This window comes from Oratosquilla oratoria, chromosome 33 (assembly GCF_046742065.1).
Source record: "Oratosquilla oratoria isolate Oo_2021 chromosome 33, ASM4674206v1, whole genome shotgun sequence".
Classification (NCBI taxonomy): Eukaryota; Metazoa; Arthropoda; class Malacostraca; order Stomatopoda; family Squillidae; genus Oratosquilla; species Oratosquilla oratoria.
In genome coordinates, this window is record NC_134809.1 from 12516005 (window position 1) to 12538381 (window position 22377).

General features: G+C 42.1%; 1 protein-coding gene across 5 annotated transcripts in view; it reads right to left on the bottom strand.

The window, feature by feature from the left end:
- Positions 1 to 22377, bottom strand: part of LOC143017758 (large neutral amino acids transporter small subunit 1) — a 312423-nt gene that overhangs the window by 37761 nt on the left and 252285 nt on the right. For 4 of the 5 annotated variants that reach the window (XR_012965694.1, XM_076172616.1, XM_076172619.1 and 1 more), the window contains exons 5-6: positions 15437 to 15560; positions 2058 to 2161 (exon numbers count right to left, since the gene is read on the bottom strand). Coding sequence is in view for 4 of the 5 variants with exons in the window: in XM_076172616.1 (XP_076028731.1) it covers positions 2058 to 2161; positions 15437 to 15560 (228 nt within the window). In the remaining variant the exon portion in view is untranslated. Of the gene's footprint in view, positions 1 to 969; positions 1074 to 2057; positions 2162 to 15436; positions 15561 to 22377 lie in introns of all 5 variants that reach the window. The other variant, XM_076172617.1, reaches the window with a different exon arrangement.

Consider the following 22377-nt stretch of genomic DNA (forward strand, 5'->3'; position numbering starts at 1 on the left):
TAAAATCCTGATTTCTGTACGTGACACCTCCCGAAAATATTGAGTACTGAATTTACAACCTTAGATAATACACGCATACATATATGTGTATTATGTATATATATATATATATATATATATATATATATATATATATATATATATATATATATATATATTATATATGCGTGCCTCTCTCGTATGATGTATTCGTATGTTGCCAGTTGGCAAGTGTGGCCGCGAGGCAAGATCACGCGCTACTTATGGGTTTCTGTTGATAGCAAGGCTTTTTACAGAAAATATTGAAATTGTGAAACATAGTAAACAGCATTTATTGTAGTTTTTCTTACTGTTCATATATATGTTCTGTATAAACAGGTGTTTATCAAAGGAATCACTGTTTACTTAGCTCAAATAATATATACGATATCTTGCTAAACTAAGACCCATATATGTATATGTAAACAATATGTATATGAAAATATTGCCAATAAAGTTGTGTGTAATGGTTTAGCATCAAGCAGAAACTGGATGGAGTACGAGAGTACTAAGTCGGAAACTATAAAACACATGAATGAACAGCAACTTATGATATTCTGTTGTGAGATGAGTGTGATGGTGGATGACCTCGTGCAATGGGACAACGCTCACATGATTCAAAGCTTATACAGTACTGGCTTCGGTCTATGAATGTGGATGGTTATGTGGAATAATTCTTGTGGAAAGTCGCACATGCACACTCACTCACTCACTCTCTTTCACGTGCTCACGAACACGAAGACACAAACACGCATACACACACGCGCACACGCTCTGAAGCCGTGATGTGTGGTCTGAAGAGTTTGACCAGTGATGGAGCAGACTGTTTTGAATTGAGCACTTTTAAAAAAAGGATTACGGTCCAACAGACACACGGAGGGAATTTCCTCCTCCTGTTTCCCTCAGGAGTAGAAGAAGGAGGTAGAGTTTCTTCATCTTCTTCTGCTTTACCTCGCTGACGTGAAGAGAATGCCATTGACAGTGCCAAAGGTCGAGAGGGCCACGAATATCGGGATGAGGAATGCTGCGGGTCCATATACCCGGTCTGCGAAGCTCTGGAATGGACCACAGCACTCAACAACCTCTGAGATCTCTAGGATTTGGGGGAACACTTGAATCTAAGCCGCGGTTGTTTGACATTTAACAAGGATGGAGGGAGCGAGATGGCTTATTAAAGTTACAGATACAGGAAGGCTTATTCTTACGTGACTTCACTCGACAGTAGGTCCTTCTAAAGGCTGTTGGATTAGGGTTAAGCGAATACATCATATAAGGTGTAGTGGGGAATGGGTTATTTCTTTTGGGGGTTAAATGGAAGTCGTCTTTAAGGCACCGTCCCCCAAAGAGGTTTGCAGTTACGACATCGCCGTTGTTGGTGGACTCCTTGTAGCTGCAAGAGAAAACACTTGGGACGAAAAGTGGCAGTTTTGCCTAATACTCGAAACAAATGCGAGAGTACTTACCCTATTCTTCCTCCTCCTCCTCCATCTACAGATCTCCATGTGGCTGAACAGAGACAGTCGCCCACTCCACACGCATCCACAAGACACATAACAAAGAATTTAATTTCTAAACGGTTCCTTAATGCAAATCAATACACAACAAACAGCATGCACGACACTCATTCAAATCTGTCCTCAATAAGTGCAGGAGTGTGCTAGTGGACGGCTGTCTCATGGCTAGTCAAAGAAAACGGGTTTCCGCAGAAAAAACGAAGAAAAAAAAAAGTGCGTGTTAAAAGGCATATGTGCACTTCACTAAAAGCAACTGTCCGAAAAAAATAAAAGGGAACAAATCAAATTCTTTACGCGGGAAGGTGCTAATAATAAAGTGAAAGTAATCGCCAAGAAGGTCCCAATCCCCATTATCATTCGTTTCGCGCCAAGAAACAAAAAAGCAGAGAAGGACTGTTTTCGCTAAACTCCAGCCAAGTGCTTCTGTCCTTGGCTAGCTTTTCCGAGGTTGGCTAGCCAAGCAGACTATCACTCTTGCCGACGAGACCAGCCGACAGGAACACAAGTACCATCAATCGGGGCTACCTGGATGATGTCAGAAGAACACCGTTCACAGCTCCGAAGGTGGAACACGCCACGAAGATGGGAATGATCCAAGCCATAGGTCCATAAAGTCGTTCTGCAAAAGTCTGTGAACACAAAACGGTGGGAAGGCGTTCATGATTTAACGTGTCTGGGATTTGTCGAAGAAAGGAAGAAAGGAAGGAAAGGGGAGAGAAGAATGAGTATTAATACACAAGAAGCTAGGAATATGAGGAAATGGAATATAGGACAGCCCGTCTTGGTGGGCTAAGGTAGCAATTTTTGGGTAAAGGAAAAGGACAAAAATAGTTCTGTATTCTTTCCTAGTTTGTAACCCATGTAATACATAAAAATATATATAGAGAGAGAAACGTTTGATTAACATATTACATGGGTTATTGGTTACGTACCATAAAACAAAAGGAAAAATGTCTAATAAAAGGACGTGGTTAGCGACTTACGTGGAATACTTTCCTAGTAAGGTGGAGTAAATTACTGTATTAAAGGGAAAACAGTGGAATACGACACAATGCGTTTAAGGAGGGAAGAAACTAAAGCAAATTAGGGAGTGTGTGTGTGTGTGTGTGTGTGTGTGTGTGTGTGTGTGTGTGTGTGTGTGTGTGTGTGTGTGTGTGTAATTGTAATTATGTGCATAATTGTGTGCGTGCATGTGTATGTGTATGTGTGTGTAATTGTGTGCGTATATGCGTGTGTAACTGTGTGTGTAAATGTGTGTAGGTGTGCAATTTTGTGAGTGCAATTGTGTATGTCTGTGTGTATGTGTCTGTATATTTGTGTATGAGTGAGTTTGTGTGTGTACACGAGTGCATTTGGGCAAGTGTGCCTGATCGTGGGCATACATGTGTACGTTAGAGCGTGCATGTGCACATTAAAGTGCGCATGTGTACGTACGTTTGGGCGTACATGTGTACACTTCAGCGTGCATGTGTACGTACGTTTGCACGTACATGTGTACATTTTTGCGTGCGTGAGTACGCGTGTGCGTGAGTACGCGTGTGCGTGAGTACGCGTGTGCGTGAGTACGCGTGTGCGTGAGTACGCGTGTGCGTGAGTACGCGTGTGCGTGCGTTTGAAAAAGGGGACTTCAAACCGTCAGTTTGCTGTTGGCACTTAAACGTGTTCACTTAAGTGAAAAACGACACCGAATCTAGGGCGCGTTCGTACATGTTAACAAGAAGTTATGTATCACCGAGGCGGTGGGTGGGTGGGGGGAAGGGAGGTCAGGCAAAGTTCCGAATCTGAACTGAAGTTACCTGAAGTTATGACTTCGCGTAGGTCGATTCGGGGTGCAGGTAAGTGGAGCACAGGATGGTAGGATTAAGTTGTAAAGATCGAAAGAGACCGTGAGAGGAGTGGAAGCCCTTGGAGATCGTGGTTGAATTGGTATATACAGAGAATGTTAGTAAGGCTTCAAAGTTCTGTTCAGCCAACAGTTGTACGGCAATGAGCCGTATGCAGAGCGTGTGCGGGATGAGCGTGGGAAGTGCATGTGCATTTCTATAGGAGATGTGCATCATGTGGCTTAGGGTAAAAAAAGTGCGTGGCAAGTCTACCAATATACAAGTTAAAAAAAAAAAGTGTGGAAGAGAGTGAGCGTGGTAAACGGGGGAGAATACTCGGGTACATTATCCATGGTGCAAATGGCATCTGTGCTGAGGGTTTTGACAAAGCTGCAGTATAGTCTCGTTTACAACGGGGCAAGTTGAGAGCAAGTCAAGTGTGCAAGTTACTTGCTACAAGTTACTTGCCGTGTGTAAACACATGCTTGACCAAGAAAATTTATGTTTACACACGTCAAGTAACTTGCACGTTTGACTTGCCTCGCAACTTGCCCCGTGTAAACGAGGCAATTTGAGAGCAAGTCAAGTGTGCAAGTTACTTACTACAAGTTACTTGCCGTGTGTAAACATCTGCTTGACAAAGAAAAATTATTTTTACATACGTCAAGTAATTTGCATACTTGACTTGCCTCTCAACTTGCCCCGTGTAAACGAGGCAAGTTGAGAGCAAGTCAAGTGTGCAAGTTACTTGCCGCGTGTAAACATTTGCTTGACAAAGAAAATTGATGTTTACACACGTCAAGTAACTTGCACACTTGACTTGCCTCTCAACTTGCCCCGTGTGAACGAGACTTATGGGTGGTGTGCGGGTCAGCCACGACGAAGCTAGGCCGAGAAAGTGGGTGCAGTGTTGGGGGAAAAAGGGGATTGAGGTAGGTGGGGGGCAAGTCTGGGTGAAGAACAAAAAAAAAAAAATAATAATGGTAAAAATAAATGTAACGTGCATTTGGTAAGAGGGAAAGGTGGTGGATAATAACAATTGTTATAAAGAAATAAAATTAAAAGAATTATATTTGATTTCTCACTTCAGCTTCCATAGAGCGTGGTTAAAGCTAAAAGCACTTCAGTTATTCCCAGTTGTCGTTACTTTCCGTAACAACTAACTAGACTGTTAAAATGCAATTATATACACAGGATATTCACACCCACACCCATACACACACATATATATTCACGCATACATACTTACATATATGCACGGGTACATATTCATACATACTGTTAACTATACTCATACAAAGTTTGTTTTCAACTCAGGCACTTTCGCCACCATGTGTAGGACACATGTTTATCCTCTGGCGCAAAAAAGTAGGAAATCTCGTTACCAGATCTACAAAGACGCTGCTTTATCCATTTCCTGTACCCGGATTTTCTTCCTTGGAATACCAGGATACACAAGAACACTGAAGTTTTACTCCTATACTTTCTTGGGGTCTAAAGATGTTCTTTCATAAAACTGTTCTCTTCAGGCTGAGGAAGTGCCGCTAGAACTTCCTACTTCAGATAGTACCCTGCGTTCATTCTCGAACGCCATTAAGAAGATATATGGGGCCATTTCCCAGGCTCAAAAGTAACTCAAAAGTAAAGTCATAACGGAAGTAGAATATTATCCATTTGTTCCTTTGCTTCTACTAACATCCCTCCTTTGTGATAATCAAACCTAAACCTTCCTTTCTATTCTTCTTCTTCTTCTTCATCTTCGTTTCTGCATCTTCACTGTTCCAGCCTTCTCTTTATATTTCTTCTGTTTTTGAATCGAACATTTCCTCTATCAGCCTCTTTCCTTATATCCCTTCACATACCCTAACTGTTAATAATTACTGTTCATTTCCTGTATGCAGACATAACTCTTTCTCTATACGATATTCTAACCATTCTTTGTATCACACATTCTTGAGAAGTGCCTGAATAAATTTTAATTTGGTCTTGTATGTTGCTCCTACAGTTTACATCCGCCTTTCCTGCAACAATCAGTCTGCGTTCTATGTCTTGTTTCATTCCATCATCCCACACATCTATATTAAAATGCTAAAGTACCCTTCATCCATGCATTTTCCAGTTATTTTTTCCCTGTATACCACATAGAGCTTTATTTTTCTAAGGCCGTTAGCATTTTTTTAGATCTCTTTTACCGTCTTCCACCAAAGCCACACCATCTGTAGAGTACGTGATTTTGTTTCTCAAACGTCTTTCCAAAATACTACTTTATTTTGTTTAACACTTATCTTCATTTCTTATTTCTCCAATTAAGAAATTCACTCTATCAAATATAAAAAACAGTGATGTTATAGATTCTAATGCCACGCCTCTATGTTCTTTACTCTGCCTCTATCCTCATACAGTATATCTCCAGTGTTCTTTACACTGTTCATCTGTTCTTTATAACATAACTTCTCTAGTTCCATAAACGTTACACAATTTCTTCCCTCTGTCAATGTACTTCTTTATCTTCCTTGTGGACATCTGGGCCACACATTATTTATCCTTCTTAAAATCACCTAATACCTAGGCCACTTTTTATCATTTAACTTATCCTGTCATTGATCATTATTGCTTAATTGTTACGACTGTCATCGCTACCATTATTCTTTACATTTTCTAGGAAGATTCAACAGGCCTGTCCCTCTCCTCGCTCGCCACGTCCAGCAGTCGTCCGTTCATGCCTGCGAATGTGAGCGCTCATACATCCACACACGGCAAAAAAGGACACGCACACAACAATACACAAAACACACACACACACACACACACACACACACACACACACACACACACACACACACACACACACACACACACACACGCACGCACGCACACTCGTCCATACGCGCGTACAGTCTCCTCACACCGACTTGCTGGTGTAGTGGTACCGAACTCGCTTGCTATGCTCGGTCCCAGCTCTGGGATGAGAGGCATCACATCACTACAAGCCAAGGTCATGGCGGATCAGATGCAGACAGACACACACACACACACACACACACACACACACACACACACACACACACACACACACACACACACACACACACACACACACACACACACACACACACACACACACACACACACACACACACACACACACACACACAAAATAAAAATATATACAGTACATAGTGTTAATACTACGTAATTAAAAATTAAACCAAATGGTAGATTGGTGAGGATAATGAAGCAAATGTTTAAAGTTAACGAGACAATAAGCATAAAAATAGAGGCAATATAGAAAACACTATATCTCCGAGCACAATAGACGTGTTAATATAGTTTAGTCTATGTCTCTTTGATGAGTCAATTCATTATGACAACACAGTCATGCACGATGCGACATCAAACCCGAGTTACTGACACAAATTTATGTTATAAAACGACATCAACATCACTATGAAACTGCTTTACTTACCAACAGTCACATCCTCCCACTTTATATATTTTTTTATGAATCAAGTGACGTTTCTAATCCCAAGACTGTTCCACTTTTTGAACTCTTGTTACTGAAATGATTGTAGTCTCAAAATCTACGAGAGCAGAATAGGTATCCCTTTTTTTTTTTTACTGTCTGTCTTTTTGAAGACAGACTTTAAATGACAGGAGGTTGTGACGGGTCTAGTAGTAGCACAAGGTACAGTTAATTTCTCCTGTACACAGAACAATTATATCACCGAACAAAAAAACAGTATTAGAATGAACAAGGAAGAAATTAATATTATTTAATATTAGTGATTAGCGTAAGGCTTGCAGTTCGTCACTGCAAGGAAATCCTGTCACATTTTGGGAATAAATCATCTGTGCAGACTGTTAGCATAGCTAAATGGAGTAGGCTGACAAAGTAAATAAAATGCCTCACCAAAAAAAAAAAAAAAAAAAGTACAACAGATATTGCATCCCCAGAAATAAATTGCATTCCCAGAAATAAATTGCATTCCCAGAAATAAAAAGTACAACAGACAATTGTAGAAACGGTCATCGTTACTGCTGTGTTCATTTATATTTCACTTTGAGATCTTGAAATAAAGACACCTCTAAATCAAATGTGCATTTTATGGCTTCCCTCCTGTAGAGTTCTCATCAGCAGAAAAATACAATAAGAATAAGAATAAGAATAAATAAAATAAACAAATAAAATTGCCCAGTTCAAAGGTCCATGGCAAAATCCGAGGTCATCAGGTCCGATAAATTCGTCTTTTCCAGTCCTCTTTCCCATCAGACTGACCGCTTCTGGCGTCCTCTTTCGGGACGCACTACCAACACAAGAAATCCCTCGCCGGAAAATATCCAGAACATGATTACAATCCTCTCATCACACTAAAGATACTTCCACTCCTTTGGAGAGGACCTGCTACATCCACAGAAGCTCAGAACCCGGACTTCGGACTTTCTTTGGAGACTGAAGTTAAAGCGAGACGGTAGCTAGGGCTTCACTATCGACGACAAAGTCCGTAGACAAAGCTTCCTTGCATCGTTTAACATTCCCCGTCGCGTGTGTGCATGCACGAGTACTTTGACAGTCACGAGTTACAACAGTGGCTTACAAAGGCGTTGCTTAATGTTCGCTTGCCATCCGTCATCAGTCCACACCGGTGTTATCACACTGGGCTATTTTTCCTCCGACTGTTGGAGGAGATTTGCAGCTTTCGGGGAGGAATCTGATATGCTGGAGGAAAACGATCTTCATCCAACACATCAAATGACATTCTACATAAACTGGTGAGAAAACAAAATAGTTTGCCAGAGAGTGATTTTAAGTCGGAAAAAAAATCTGGAGGTGGGTGATACCGCCGATGAATCGGAGGTTGGAGGAAAAATAGCCCAGTGTGATAACCTCTTAACGCTCCACAAGTACCGCAAGGATCCAACCGAACGAGATTAGCCTGAGTGCCGCTCCATCCTCACGTACAAACGAACTAAGACGTGGCGATGGCTAGGAGGCACACAACTGCGTTTCGCATTCCACCCAAGCAACCCTTTAATGCAAGTGCATCTATGAAAATGGTTAATGTTAATTTTCTTGTCTGTTTTTCGACGCGTAACAAACATAAAAGATAAAAGAGGAGTGTGGCTGGTCCCGAGATCATATAAACAGACCCAGAGTCCACAAAACGGGTCGATAAGCTTTGTTCCTTGGCTTTGGAAGTCTCCGATCTTGTAGTCAAGAAGCAACGTGGAGAGGGAGAGGGAGGGGGAAGGATGGGGAGGAAAAGAGGCGGTGTAGGAGGGGGAGGGGGGAAGGAGGGAGAGGGCGGTGTTCAATCTACCGTCGGGTAGATTTCTTCAAAATCATTAGAGAGATGGAGAGAGAGAGAGAGAGAGAGAGAGAGAGAGAGAGAGAGAGAGAGAGAGAGAGAGAGAGAGAGAGAGAGAGAGAGAGAGAGAGAGAGAGAGAGGAAGAGGAGGGGAAGGAGAATGGGAGAAGAGGAGGAGATGGGGAGAAAAGGAGAAGAGGAGAGGGGAGAAGAGGATGAGGGGGAAGGTGGTGAGGGGAGAGGGAGAAAAAGGAGATAGAGAGAAGAGGAAGGGAAATGGGGATGAGGGGAAGGGAGGGAGAGAGGGAAGGGGAAAAGAAAGGAAATAGGAAGTTGGGAGAGAGAGAGAGAGAGAGAGAGAGAGAGAGAGAGAGAGAGAGAGAGAGAGAGAGAGAGAGAGAGAGAGAGAGAGAGAGAGAGAGAGAGAGAGAGAGAGAGAGAGAGAGAGAGAGAGAGAGAGAGAGAGAGAGAGTGGGAACACAGATATGGGGAGAGAGGGAAAGATGAGGAGAAAGAGGGAGACGGGGTAGAGGGAGAAAGGGGAAGAGAGGGGAAAGTAGGGTGAGAGAAGGGGGATGGAAGGGGAAGACAAGGACAGGGAGACAGAGGGGAAAGGGAGGGACAGGGAGAGGGAATGGGTGAAGGAGAGGGAGAGTTAGAGGGAGAGGGAGGGAAAGGAGGGACGAGAAGGGAGACAGAGAGAGGTGAGGATGAGTGGAATGGGTGAATGGAAAGGGAGGAATTGGGGGAGAGGGGGGAAGGGAGCGAGGAAGGAACGGGTGAGAGAGTGAGGGAGGGAGAGGAGGTGAGGAGAGGAAGAGATGAGATGGGGAAGAACGATAAGCGTAGGAGTAGGAAAGGAAACGGCGAAGAGGGAGGAGGAGGGGGAGAGAGGGAAGATGGAAGAGGAGTGGGAGATGGGGAAGGGGAGTTGGGGAGAGTAAAATTGAGTAGGAGAGGAAGTGTGGAAGGATGGGGAGTTTGAAGGATGACTGGAGATCATATCTACATACATGCTCAGACCAAAAATGACGACAAACCAATCAGGAACGAGTAAAGCAACCCCACCTCTAAACCGACCAATAGGACTCTTGTTTACATTTCGTCTCAACCAACCATACACCTCAAAAGAACCACGCCTTCGCAACTAGCCAATGAAAACCCAGCTCCCTGATGACGTCATAACGTTGGCACGTGTCCAACGGAAGGGGTCTTGCATTTCAAGTAACGCGTCGATATGCTGGGCACAATTCCAACAGTTTATCCTAATTGCTCAATATTACTTACTATCATAAGACACGCATATCAACTTGGGCGATAAAATATGTCTAGATTTTAGAGAAACAACTTGGAGATTATAGCTTAAATAGCACAAATGACTGAATCCAGTACGACGCATATGTAAGGCGGCCAGATGTAACCAACTTGTAATACTTTTTTCAGTTTCATGTTTTCTTTTTTCAATGGGCGGATTTACGACTGTAGTAATATTATTACTAATACTTTTATTAGTGCTTTAGAATAATTTGAATAATTTTAGAATAATTTTATCAGTCTCGTGGTACATGGTTCGAATTCAAGGACTGTTGGCAAATGCTACTAGGTCTGGCTGCACGAACTGGGACAAAAGTAGCTTTGGTCGTGATCTACTGACCCATTTGATTTTATTACCAGAAACAAATTCCCTCCTCCCGTATTCCTGTTAGGTTTCGCAAAGGTGTCTTGCTTTACCGTACACATATCTAAAGTTGAAAACAAGATAGATTAATAAACACCGAATAGATAGATACATAAACAAATGAATAATTAAATAGAAATTAACAGTGTACCTCCAACATGCAGACACAGCGTGGTTACGCCGCGCCGTCCTGGCAGGCAACTTATCCTGTCTCGACTCTTCTTCTAAAACTAACCACTCCCCCTTCCCCCTCCCCCACCCCCGGCCCCCCCAAAAAAGCACAAACAAAGCATCGTCCTTGACAGGCCCGGCAACTGAGGGCTATGCCAACTCTGCCCAACCTCACCCTTGGGCGAGGAACAAGTCTGCCAGCCTCCTTGCTCCCCTGTTTATCTGCCTGCTTGCCTGCCTTCTTGCGAGCCTGCCTACCTGCTTCCTTGTCTACCTATCAGCCTGCCGTTTGCCTGCCTTCTTACGAGCCTGCCTACCTGCTTCCTTGTGTACCTATCAGCCTCCCGTTTGCCTGCCTTCTTACGAGCCTGCCTATCTGCTTCCTTGTCTACCTATCAGCCTGCCGTTTGTCCGCCTTCTTACGAGCCTGACTACCTGCTTCCTTGTCTACATATCAACCTGCCATTTGTCTGCCTGCTTGCCTACGTAATTCAATGCCAGCCTGTTTGCCTATGTGCCAAATTGCCAGCCAGCCTGCTTGTTAGCCTACCTGGCTGTCTGCTTGCTAACCTACTGACCTGTCTTCTCATATGCCTGTACTGTATGGTTAGTATTTCATTCTAAACCAATACCTCGTTGAAACTAACGAGGAAGATTGTATTCGATTGAAACAGGAACTATCTTGCCCAACGACTGATACACTTTGGTACTTTTCCGAACTTCCCTTCAACGTCTTCTCAGCAACTGCAAAGAAGATTCGGTGTTTCTCCTTCACAACGTCACAGAACAACAACTACGTCCCTAATTCAGAAAGAATCAGAAAAAAAAACCGTTAATTACTGGTTTTCTCCCATCCCGTCTCCGCAGTCTGACCACCACACGCATCCCCCCGGCAACACAACTCACCTATTAACCTTGTCGCCTTTTATTTATTTATTTATTTATTTTTCCACTGTCGCCAAGCGGACAAGACCCGATGCTCAATGGGACGCGAATCCTTGGCGCCGAACTACAGGATTTGATCACCAAGACGTGTCCTTGTATGATCATCATTATCATTGAGAGACAAAGTTTTGCTGCTTGTCATACATACACGAAAATCCTGTGCATTCCTTCAGGGTTGTATCATTTTTATGATGCTTTCAGTGTGCCACAATATTGAAAGGGATTCAATACCTAAACAGATAGATAAAAACGAATAGATAGATAAATAAATAAATACATGAACAAATAGATTAATAAATAAAAGGCCTTCTAGGAGAAAACGTCAAACGCGAAATCAGCACTCTTTTAAACACTGACGTTGTAAACTATTCTTGACCTTGATTAACCTTTATCTATTATATTCATCACCAGCGCACGGCGGTAGCTTTAATATGTTTTCTTAGACGTCTTCATGCGATTTTATTCAGGTGAAAGATACCCCTGACTGTTTAAGAGTTAAAAGTCGAAGTAATACGCGGCGAAGATAGCTCTTATCTTTTATTCGTCGCCAGGGGATTTTATTATCTTCAAGGACTACCAAATCTTTTTTTTTGTTCCAAGTGGTGGCTGACTATTCCATTCAGTTCCAAAGCATCCTTCGCTTGCTGCAAGGGAGTTTCGGTAATGAGAGAGAGAGAGAGAGAGAGAGAGAGAGAGAGAGAGAGAGAGAGAGAGAGAGAGAGAGAGAGAGAGAGAGAGAGAGAGAGAGAGAGAGAGAGAGAGAGAGAGAGAGAGAGAGAGAGAGAGAGAGAGGGAGAGAGAGAGAGAGAGAGAGAGAGAGAGAGAGAGAGAGAGAGAGAGAGAGAGGGGGGGGGGAAGAGAGAGGGAGGGGGGAAGAGAGAGGGAGACAGAAGAAAACAGAGGGAGGGAGGGAGAGAGAGAGAGAGTGGGAGACAGAGAGGAAGAGAGAGAGGAAGAGAGAGAGAGACAGAGAGGGAGAGAGAGAGACAGAGAGGGAAAGAGGGAGACAGAGAGACAGACAGACAGAGGGGAGACAGAGAGACAGACAGACAGAAAGAGAGAGGAGAGACAGAGACATACATACAGACAGAGTAGAGGAGAGATAGAGAGATGGGGAGAGAGGTGGAGAGAAAGAGAGAGATGGTATAAAGGTGTACAGAAACAACGCAACCACTACTCACTATTTGGTCAACCACCCTGCTGTGGACAAAAAAATGGCGAACGCATTCTACATACGTTAATTAAGCCAGGTAGTTCGTTTCCTCCCTCCCTCCCTCCCACTTCTGGCTGAATATCAGGCAATTCATATTCACTACACTGACCCAAAAGTCAATTCTCCCAACATACAAAACCGGCCTGTCCTACTATCAACGAAATACTTCACTTTCAGTTGACATGAAAATGACTGACTAATGATGATAATAGCGTGTATTCATTAAAACTCCTCTCGCATTTTTTCTTTCGTGATGTTCTTTCAAGGATGTCTGATCCATCCGGGCCTGCGCTGCAAGTTGCCACAGTTGCCATAAGTTTAATATTTGACGAACATTTTCGTGGGACGCAAGTGGCGAATGAAAGATCTGCAACAGATGTGTGCGACCTTGTGTTTGTTTATTTCTTAAATACTTCTTCTTCATTCATTTATTTCTTTATTTAGTTATTTATTTTTCATTCCTTTATCTATCTATTCTTCTTATGGCATTACTGTCTGAACACTTCGCAATTGTAACCCATTGTAAAACTTGGGAGCGGACATCGGCTTGTTGAACCTTAAAAATTAAATCACTGTCAATGCAAATTTGATAAAGAAATAGTCTTAAAAATATTGAATCGTTAATATATATATATATATATATATATATATATATATATATATATATATATATATATATATATATATATATATATGTATATTACAATTCAAAGAGATAACGACCACTGCTTCTCAATATACCCAAAATAAAAGGCATATCTAAAACCGCTTACACCCATAATCATAATCACACTTATATTTACAGACCAGACTACATAATCTCCCTTACAGATGTACGGAAAAAGAAGCTTAAGAATAACAAAAATGGCACTGAAAAAAGCGTGATTCATTAACTATTACAAAAGTAAACGAAAAAACAATAAAATATCACAAAAAATATGGACACTGAAAATTCATCTGATAAGATGAACCTGAAAATGTCAGGTACCTATACCCAGGCATATCTAAAGCGAATAATATTAATATACGGCTTTTTATTCTATATATATATATATATATATATATATATATATATATATATATATATATAGATATATATATATTTATATATATATATACATGTGTGTGTGTGTATGTGTGAAGCAAAGGCAATAAAACCATCTACCAAAGCTAATAAGCCGATACGCGCCGCTCTTCACATTACACGACACTACACAATGATGTCATGTCGCCTCAGTGGTCGACCAATAAGTCACTGTACTGAAGATAAGGCACGTTTCACCAATTCAACAGCTACAGGAGCGTCTTCATATAACCAAGCATTCCTCAGCAAAATGGTGTCTTCCTGTCACTGTTACTATTACTACTACTACTGCCACAACAACTACTACTACTACTTTACTTCTACTACTACTACCATTACCAAAATCACCCCAAACATAACCCCCACCCCCCCAACACCACACCTATTTCTAATTTAAAATACTACTTCATTTTCCTGAAACGGCTTCCCAGCATGAAGCGGCTAGCCAGGCAATTTTATATTGACAAGTATAAATGAAAATAAATAAATAAATAAATAGATAAATAAACAAATAAACAAATAAATAAAGTTACTGATGCAAGAGCATCTACAAGATATTTCAACAAAAAACCGTATCATGAAGCACGCTGGCATTTCAAGCTCAAAGCGTCTAACCTACCTCTACATACTTTTAAAAACTAAATGAAACACAAAATGTGGCAGAGTGTTAGACTAGAGGAATATATTAACAAAAAAAAAAGTAAATAGCAATGTTATGTTGTATTAATACATTATATGTTTGGATCATGGTAATTTATTGAGCTGGAATTTAACACCTCATCCCAGAACATACGTAAGTGATGCTAGACCAGTTAGCAGTATAAACAAGCAAGACCAACAGACAAATATTAGTCACCAGGACCAGCGATATTGTGGGGAAGCAACAGAAAATGATAATGAAGGTAACACGAGAAAAAAATCAATAATCACCTTAATCTATTTATATAACAAATTGTCCTTAAGCTATTTGCATATAATCACAAAATCAAAGACAATATCATTAATAATGTGATTAAAATTAAATCCCTAATATCAACCTTGATTGCGGCATCAACAAATAATGTTATAATCATTCATAAATTACTCTGCCTGTTCAATAATAACAACTATTACTTAAGTTAACATACTGCATAGTCAAATTTATCACTTAACATATAATTATGAGAAGGATTTAATCATGTGAAGAGGATTTGGGCAAGTCGACTGTACAGGAATCGAACTGGGCCGTCAGGACTCCTCCCCCTCTTCTGATGACGTAATACCAGGCTCCGCCTCTAACCTGATGACGTAGTGTCAAAACCACGCTGTGATTGGGCGCCGCGATTTCTGTACCCAGTCAGACGTCTTCAGGCTCCGTGCCATCGAAGTCACGCGAGGAGATATGGGAGGAGTCCTAACTGACTCGTTAATTTGATTCCAATACAGCCGCGATAAGGGAGGAGAGGGGGCATTTGGAGGGAGGATGGGAGGGGCGGGAACGAGAGAGTAGATGCAATTGAAGTCAATGAAGGTTGGAGATAGAACGAATAGAGATGAGGATCGCTTGGTAAAGAAGACTAAAATCGTGGAATCTACTTTGGACTGACGTGAGTGGGAAGAACGGGGAGAGGGTATGGTAGGGGCGGAAGACTGGCATCTGAAGCCGGGACGTGCAAGACGGACAAAGAGACAGAAGAAAACTTACCACAGCCACGGCCTCGGATCCAAGAACCTCAAGGGGAGAAAGGGTGGTGTAGAAGGCCACGTTGGCCAACAGGTAGACCAGGGTCACCAGAGTGATGGAGATGTAGATGGCCTTTGGCAAGTTTCTGTGGGAGAAAGAAGAACAGAGTTAAATCTTGCCTGAGTTCCCCAATTGGTAGATGGAACTATGAATTCTCAAAAAAAAAAAAAAAAAAAAAATGTGTTTTAGTCGAGGGATTAAGTAGCCTGACCCATGAAATAAATTCCAATTACACTGTTTACTGTACAGAACCTCTGGAAAGCCTGAGAAATAATCCTGGAAATCCATCTTCCAATTACTCTCTTATTTAACCCCTCGTTCCTAGGTGCGTTACGCTTTACTTTGGCCGCGGATAGTGTTCCCAAACTACTAAAGTGCTATATACCTGCCGGTATAGTTTGTGGTCTACCTTCTGGATGTGACCTACGAATTTTTTCTTTGGTATAGTATGTGGCCTACCGGACTTTTATTTCGGTATGAGCCTGTCTCTTAAGCTTTAATAGTTTGGGATCGCTAACCGAGGCCAAAGTAAAGCGGAACGCACCGAGGAACGCGCCCAGCTGTGCAGGAAAGTACTTATATTCTTTATATAGGCTTTCACCAAGCTAGGTTAATCCAGCGTGCATGAAGGGCTTGTCCATTGGGGCTGGAAAGGAAGTAGGTTTGGCTTGAGGCTCTCCTCTTGAAGCCCTAAGATCCTCCTACACCTTTCACCAATGGAAGAAGTACAGGCGCTTTCGACTTCGAGTGTGACCCACGAAGTACAAAGGTTGAGCGCTCTCTCGCGTTAAGAGAAGGATTCGACCTCTAATACGACTTATTGGTTGGCGTTTGGAAGAGGTCTAACGACAAGATTTCCTTGTGTAGCCGACGGAGTGAGAAAGAGAGAACGAGAGAGAGAGAGAGAGAGAGAGAGAGAGAGAGAGAGAGAGAGAGAGAGAGAGAGAGAGAGAGAGAGAGAGAGAGAGAGAGAGAGAGAGAGAGAGAGAGAGGGGGGGGGGGGAGGGACAGAAAGGAAGGAGAGAGAGAGAGAGAGAGAGAGAGAGAGAGAGAGAGAGAGAGAGAGAGAGAGAGAGAGAGAGAGAGAGAGAGAGAGAGAGAGAAGGATAGAGGGTGGGGATAGAGACAGAGATAGAGGTAGAAATAGAGAGAGACAGAGACGCAGGGAGAGAGGCAGAGAGAGAGAGAGAGAGAGAGAGAGAGAGAGAGAGAGAGAGAGAGAGAGAGAGAGAGAGACAGAGACACTAAGACAGATAGACATGGAGAGAGAGACGAAGGAAAAATAAATGAAAAAAGAAAGAAAACGAAAGAAAAATGAAAGAACGAGAGAAAGAAAAATAAAAAGAACGAAAAGAGAAAGAAGGAAAAAAGAGAGAGAGAGCGGGGTGAGAAAGAATCAGAGAGGCAAAGAATGAAAGTGAAATTAAGAAAAATATAGAACAAGGAAAGGAAAATTAAACAGAGTGAGACAGCCAGAAAGGATATTACACACACGCACACACACACACACACACACACACACACACACACACACACACACACACATATATATATATATAAGGGGGCAAAGGATAGGCTGGAGAGGAAGCTTACTTCTTAATATGTTTATGTTGTGTGTTTTATTTGTTTTTGTTTCGACATGACGGTAGTGTGTTTCTTGATGTGTTTTGTATCATTCCATTTTATTTTCATTTTTATGTATGTAATTTCATTTATTTATGAAATTTACTAACGGTGGTGGCATGTGTTACATGGCTTTTGTTCCGCGTATCGTTGTGGCATGCCACGTCGTACAGCCTTTATACCCAATCTTGGGGGACATTTTTTCACACTGCATTTCTTATTTATTTCAATGTGTACTCTTCCTTTTTTTTGCATGTTTATGATAGTGATGGATTTTGTGTTCTTGTTCCAATTTCTTTTATTCGTGATAATACATGCTACGCGGTACATTTGTTCCACGGGGGTGCACAGTGGTGCGACCCATCGGTAGCGGGGTGAATCCTTACAACTTTCACTGTATTTTCTTTATATATATATACATATTTTTTCTATGGTAAACTCGGTGAATGTTTTCAAGGAAGTATTGCACCTGTTATTTTACAGTTTTATTTATATGTTTCTCATTTGTGTTTTTGATTTGGTTTAACTGCGTTGGATTATAACGGTTACTGTGGAGACCTGTCCCAGTGTACCAAATTCCCCTTATTTATGTACATTTCCATTGCTACCACTGTATTACCCTGAAGACGAACCCCGGACAGGGTTCGAAACGTCGGAATAAATTGACGAACGTCGAGTCCAGCGTATGCTTTCTCCCATAATATATATATATATATATATATATATATATATATATATAAACATACAACGCACTCGTGTCTAATTAAGATGAGCATGCTCGACTATATATGGGTTTCACTGTAATGGCGATATCACGAAATGCGTCATCACGAGATAGAGAGAAAAAAAACACAAGACATAAGTCAACGACTCTTTCTGCGTTGCATGTGTGTGTGTGTGTGTGTGTGTGTGTACGTGTGTGTGTGTGTGTGTGTGCACGTGTGTGTGTGTGCACGTGTGTACACATGTAAAACCTACATCTACGAAGTTACATGATTATAGTGATGCGTGTATGCATTACCTATCAGATCTGACAGTTCCAAACATATCTCGCCTTCTTCCCCTCCCCCTCCCCCTCCCCCTCCTCCCCTCCATGACGCACTTGTCACTTTTGGCAGCAGCATCTGGCACTTATGTGGGATAGAACCAGTGCATTCCGGTATACATTTTTCAAGTGCATCACTTGATGCCCACCTTGAGGCCTACAAACGCCTACTGATCCGGTTTTTATGCAACCCTGACCTGTCAACTAGATTCAGAAATAACGACAAGGTGCCTGGCTGCTGTCATTTTGACCTAAGAGTTTAGAACTGCTCGTGAACCCCTATTCACGTCCAGAAAATTAACAAATAAAATTAAATAACGTTAGATATAATACAGCAAATTAAAATGAAAATAACGAGGGATATTCTGAATTATCCAATTCTATCTAAATTGTCTACGAAATTGCTTCATGTTGCCTTCCGACTTTGTGGGATTTCGGACAAACAAAAGCGACGTGACGTCACTCCCGGGTCGCTGTAGAGACTTGCAGTGTTGCCACTGTGATCTATGCCAGTTTCCACAAATGAGTGAGATTTTTACCACAAAATTCCCACAAGGAAATCTGGATTACCACATTACTTTTTCCCCACAAAAAAGAATCATTATATACAGAAATAAGTTCATTGTAACATATAATTTGCTCACAAAGCATCCCATGTGAGCAAATTTCTCAGACACAAATTTGTGGAAAACTCCCCACAAAATGGCATCGGGACTGTATAGCGTCAATTGCATGGCAGAGCACCACACTCTGCCTTCTCGCAAGTGCATGGCTGCTTCCAGACGGTGAGAATAAAGAGGAGACGGGGATGGAGGTTATAAAGGATAAAGGACACACGGAGAGGGAGGACAAGAAATACTCTGAGCATATGGACAAAGAGGAGGAGGAGATGAAGAAAGAAGACAAAGAGGACACGAAGGTCGACACAGAGGACACTGCGAAAACAAAGGACACAAAGGATTCGGAGGAGTACTCGGATGAGGAGGAGGAGGAAGAGGAGGAGGAGGTAGAGTAGGAGAAGAAGGAAGAGGACACGAACGAGACAGAGGACACGGAGGATGAGGAAGAGGAGAAGGAGGAAGAGGTCTCAGAAGAGGAGAAGGAAGAGGAGGAGGAAGAGGAGAATGAAGAGGAGAAAGGGGACTCAGAAGAGGAGAATAAAGAGGAGGAGAAAGGGGACCCAGAAGAGGAGAAGGAAGACTTTGAGGATTGAGGAGGAGGAGGAGGAGTACTCGAAGAGGGAGGACTTAGAGGAGGAGCAGGAGGAGGAGGAAGAGAAGGAGGAGGAGGAAAGGGAGGAAGAGGAGAAGAGGAAAAGGAGGAAGAGAAGGAGGAGGAGGAGGAGTCCGAGGACTTGGGGAAGGACTAAAAAGAAGACGAAGAGGAGGAGGGGAAGAGATATACGAGGAGGAAGAAGAGGAAGAGGACACGGATGAGGATGAGGATGAAGAGAAAGTTTAGGATGCGGATGAGGGTGGAGAAGAGGATGGGGTAAATGATGATGATGAGGAGGAGGAGCAAGAAGAAGAGAAAGGAAGGAAAGAAGGAAGACCACTTTTCCAGACACTTCACACGAATATTCGTGACCCGTTTCGGTCCAAACACAAACCCCCTCACTTAATTAGTGCGTCCAAATGACAGAAAACAAATTCATTCCTCCTCCTCTTCCTCCTCTTCAGCTACAAAGAGGTCGTTGTACGTTTTATGCTAAATGAATGAAAAGCGGCTCCACACAGATTCCGCATAGGACCTCGCGAGGCATCCTGACCAATTTGTAGCGACACAACGCCATAATCCCTTCTTTGTTATGAAGCTTGTTGGTGAATGTAGGATAAGGACAGGGAGAACAAATGAAAATAAAAAGAGAAACAAATATAAATAAAAAAGAGAAAAGAGGAGAAAGGAGAAAAAGAGTCGAACTTACTTTCCAGACATGCATCTCGGGTCTCCATATATATTCTCCATTACTCACGTCAACATCCCCCTCACTCCACAACTCCTAACATTTCACAAACAATACATTTGTTCCATCAATCATTCTCCCACACACTTCATCCAGAATATTTGACAAACAAAAGGGATATTCCCCCTTATAAGGGAGGTAGCCAAGTCAAGACACCCTTTCCTCCCCCTCATCTTAGCTCCTCGTGGATGACGGGTCATCCCTGTATCTCGCCCACTGCCCTGGGTCAGAAGCAATGGAGTAAGACTTCTCTATAACTCTCGCTTTGACTCCCCGTCTTCTTAGAGGGGATACGGGACACGTTTTCTTCACTCCCAATGTCTCCTTCTCTTTTTCTCTCAAACTCTACCCGATTCTTCTAGATACCCAAAGTTTCTTCACAGTTATTTATCCAAGAGTTCCCAAACACACATATCATTCCCGTAATATCTCTCATCATAATTTGGCCCATTTTCGACTTTTTTTCTTCCAAAATATTCTAGTTTTTGTTGTTGTTTATTTTCATCTATTTCTCTCCCTTCTGTGTCTCCTCTCCCTTCACGATTGTCAACAGAAGATCTAAATCAATGGTTGCCTCGAGGTTCGTTGACTGGAAACCCGGAGCCCTACAACAACTAGGAAAGGTCATCGGGCTCTCACGTACCCTTTGGAAGTGTTCCCCAGCCTTTTGTAGGCTGAGGGCTACATCTGTCATTATAAACACAGCGGAGGGTGCCTTCCCCCAGAGAGAGGTGTGTATATATATATATATATATATATATATATATATATATATATATATATATATATATATATATATATATATATATACATACTTATATAGAAATGTTAAAATGATTTAAGGATGTTTCACAGTTTTCTGGTTGACCCTTGTGGGCGCATAATAGGGTCCCGAGGCGCCCGCGAGCTACAGGTTGGGGACCACTGCCCTTTGGGATTAAAATGCATTGGACCGATGTCTGGTTTGTTTTGTTGCGGGATCGCTTTTGTGTCACCGGACGAAGGAGAAGGCGGAGAGGATCAGTGGCCGGTTGTCAGCTCTCCTTATGTTTAGAATGAGAGGAAACACAGACGAAGTTGATGGAAAGAAGTCTCGGGCTGTTCTCCCACATGCAAGTGAGGAAGGCAGGGAGGAGATTCTCTTTGACGTCCTTATTCCAGGACAACCTTACGTAAATACCCGTCGTCATTCCTAACGAGGTCGGACGCAAAGAGGAAAAGAAAATGAAATAAACGAACAAATAAATGAATAAATAAATAAGCAAACACCCAAAATAAACAAGCTAACTAGATTACAAAAGCCGAAGCATTTTCCTGGATTTTAATCTAATTTCGAAAGTTCAAACTGTACTAACTATTCAAACGCTTCGTGCGTGTTCCCACCACTAACCATACAACTCTGTTTTGTAGTAAAACTTTAATATTTCACCCCACATCGCTATGTGTTTCAAATATAATTTCCCTATTTCCAGAGGTGGGAAGTCAGCTTCGGAAGTCCGATTATCCGATTAATCGGGTTCGCATATTCGAATTGGATAATCGAATCGGACTAACCCCGGCCAAACGATTCGGATAATCGCCATCGGAAGTCCAATTAACCGATTATCCGATTAATCGGGTTAGCATTTTCGAATCGGATAATCGAATACTAACCCCCCGCCAAACGAATCGGATAATCGGACTGCCGAGAATTTTAAAGCGATTTGCGATTAATCCAGGTCGAAGTCGTCTTTGTTTTTTTCGGTAATCGCTAATCGGACTTCAATTTTGTCGAATCGTGACCAACTCTGCCTACTTCGCATCTACATTTTCCACCGCTTTCTCAAGCTCGTCATGTTTGTGGCGCGCAAGGCATTTGCTTCCTAGAGAGGCGGGCAATTCTCAAACTTGAGACTGCGATCGGAATTATGTTTCTTGTACCTAACTGAATACCTAACGTAACATAACCTAAAGCAGATCAACTGGACACATTAGGTCCTGTTAGGTATGGTACATCTGAATTAGGTTAAGTTATGTTGCATTACGCTACGTTAGGTTAGATTTGGTTAAGTTGATTGGGGTTAGGCGAGTTGAAACACCGATGACATTCGTCACTCGAAGAACAGGCGATCTGTCATGAGCCATTTTCTTAAGACTTTATTTTTTCCATTAAACACGCAATACCTCTTGAACCCCTAAACCTTTCACTCACTTCTCTTTTATGACCTTAAGAACATCTCTCTATATCCTACTTACGCACATTGTATCACGGGTCAGGTAAGTCTGACCACC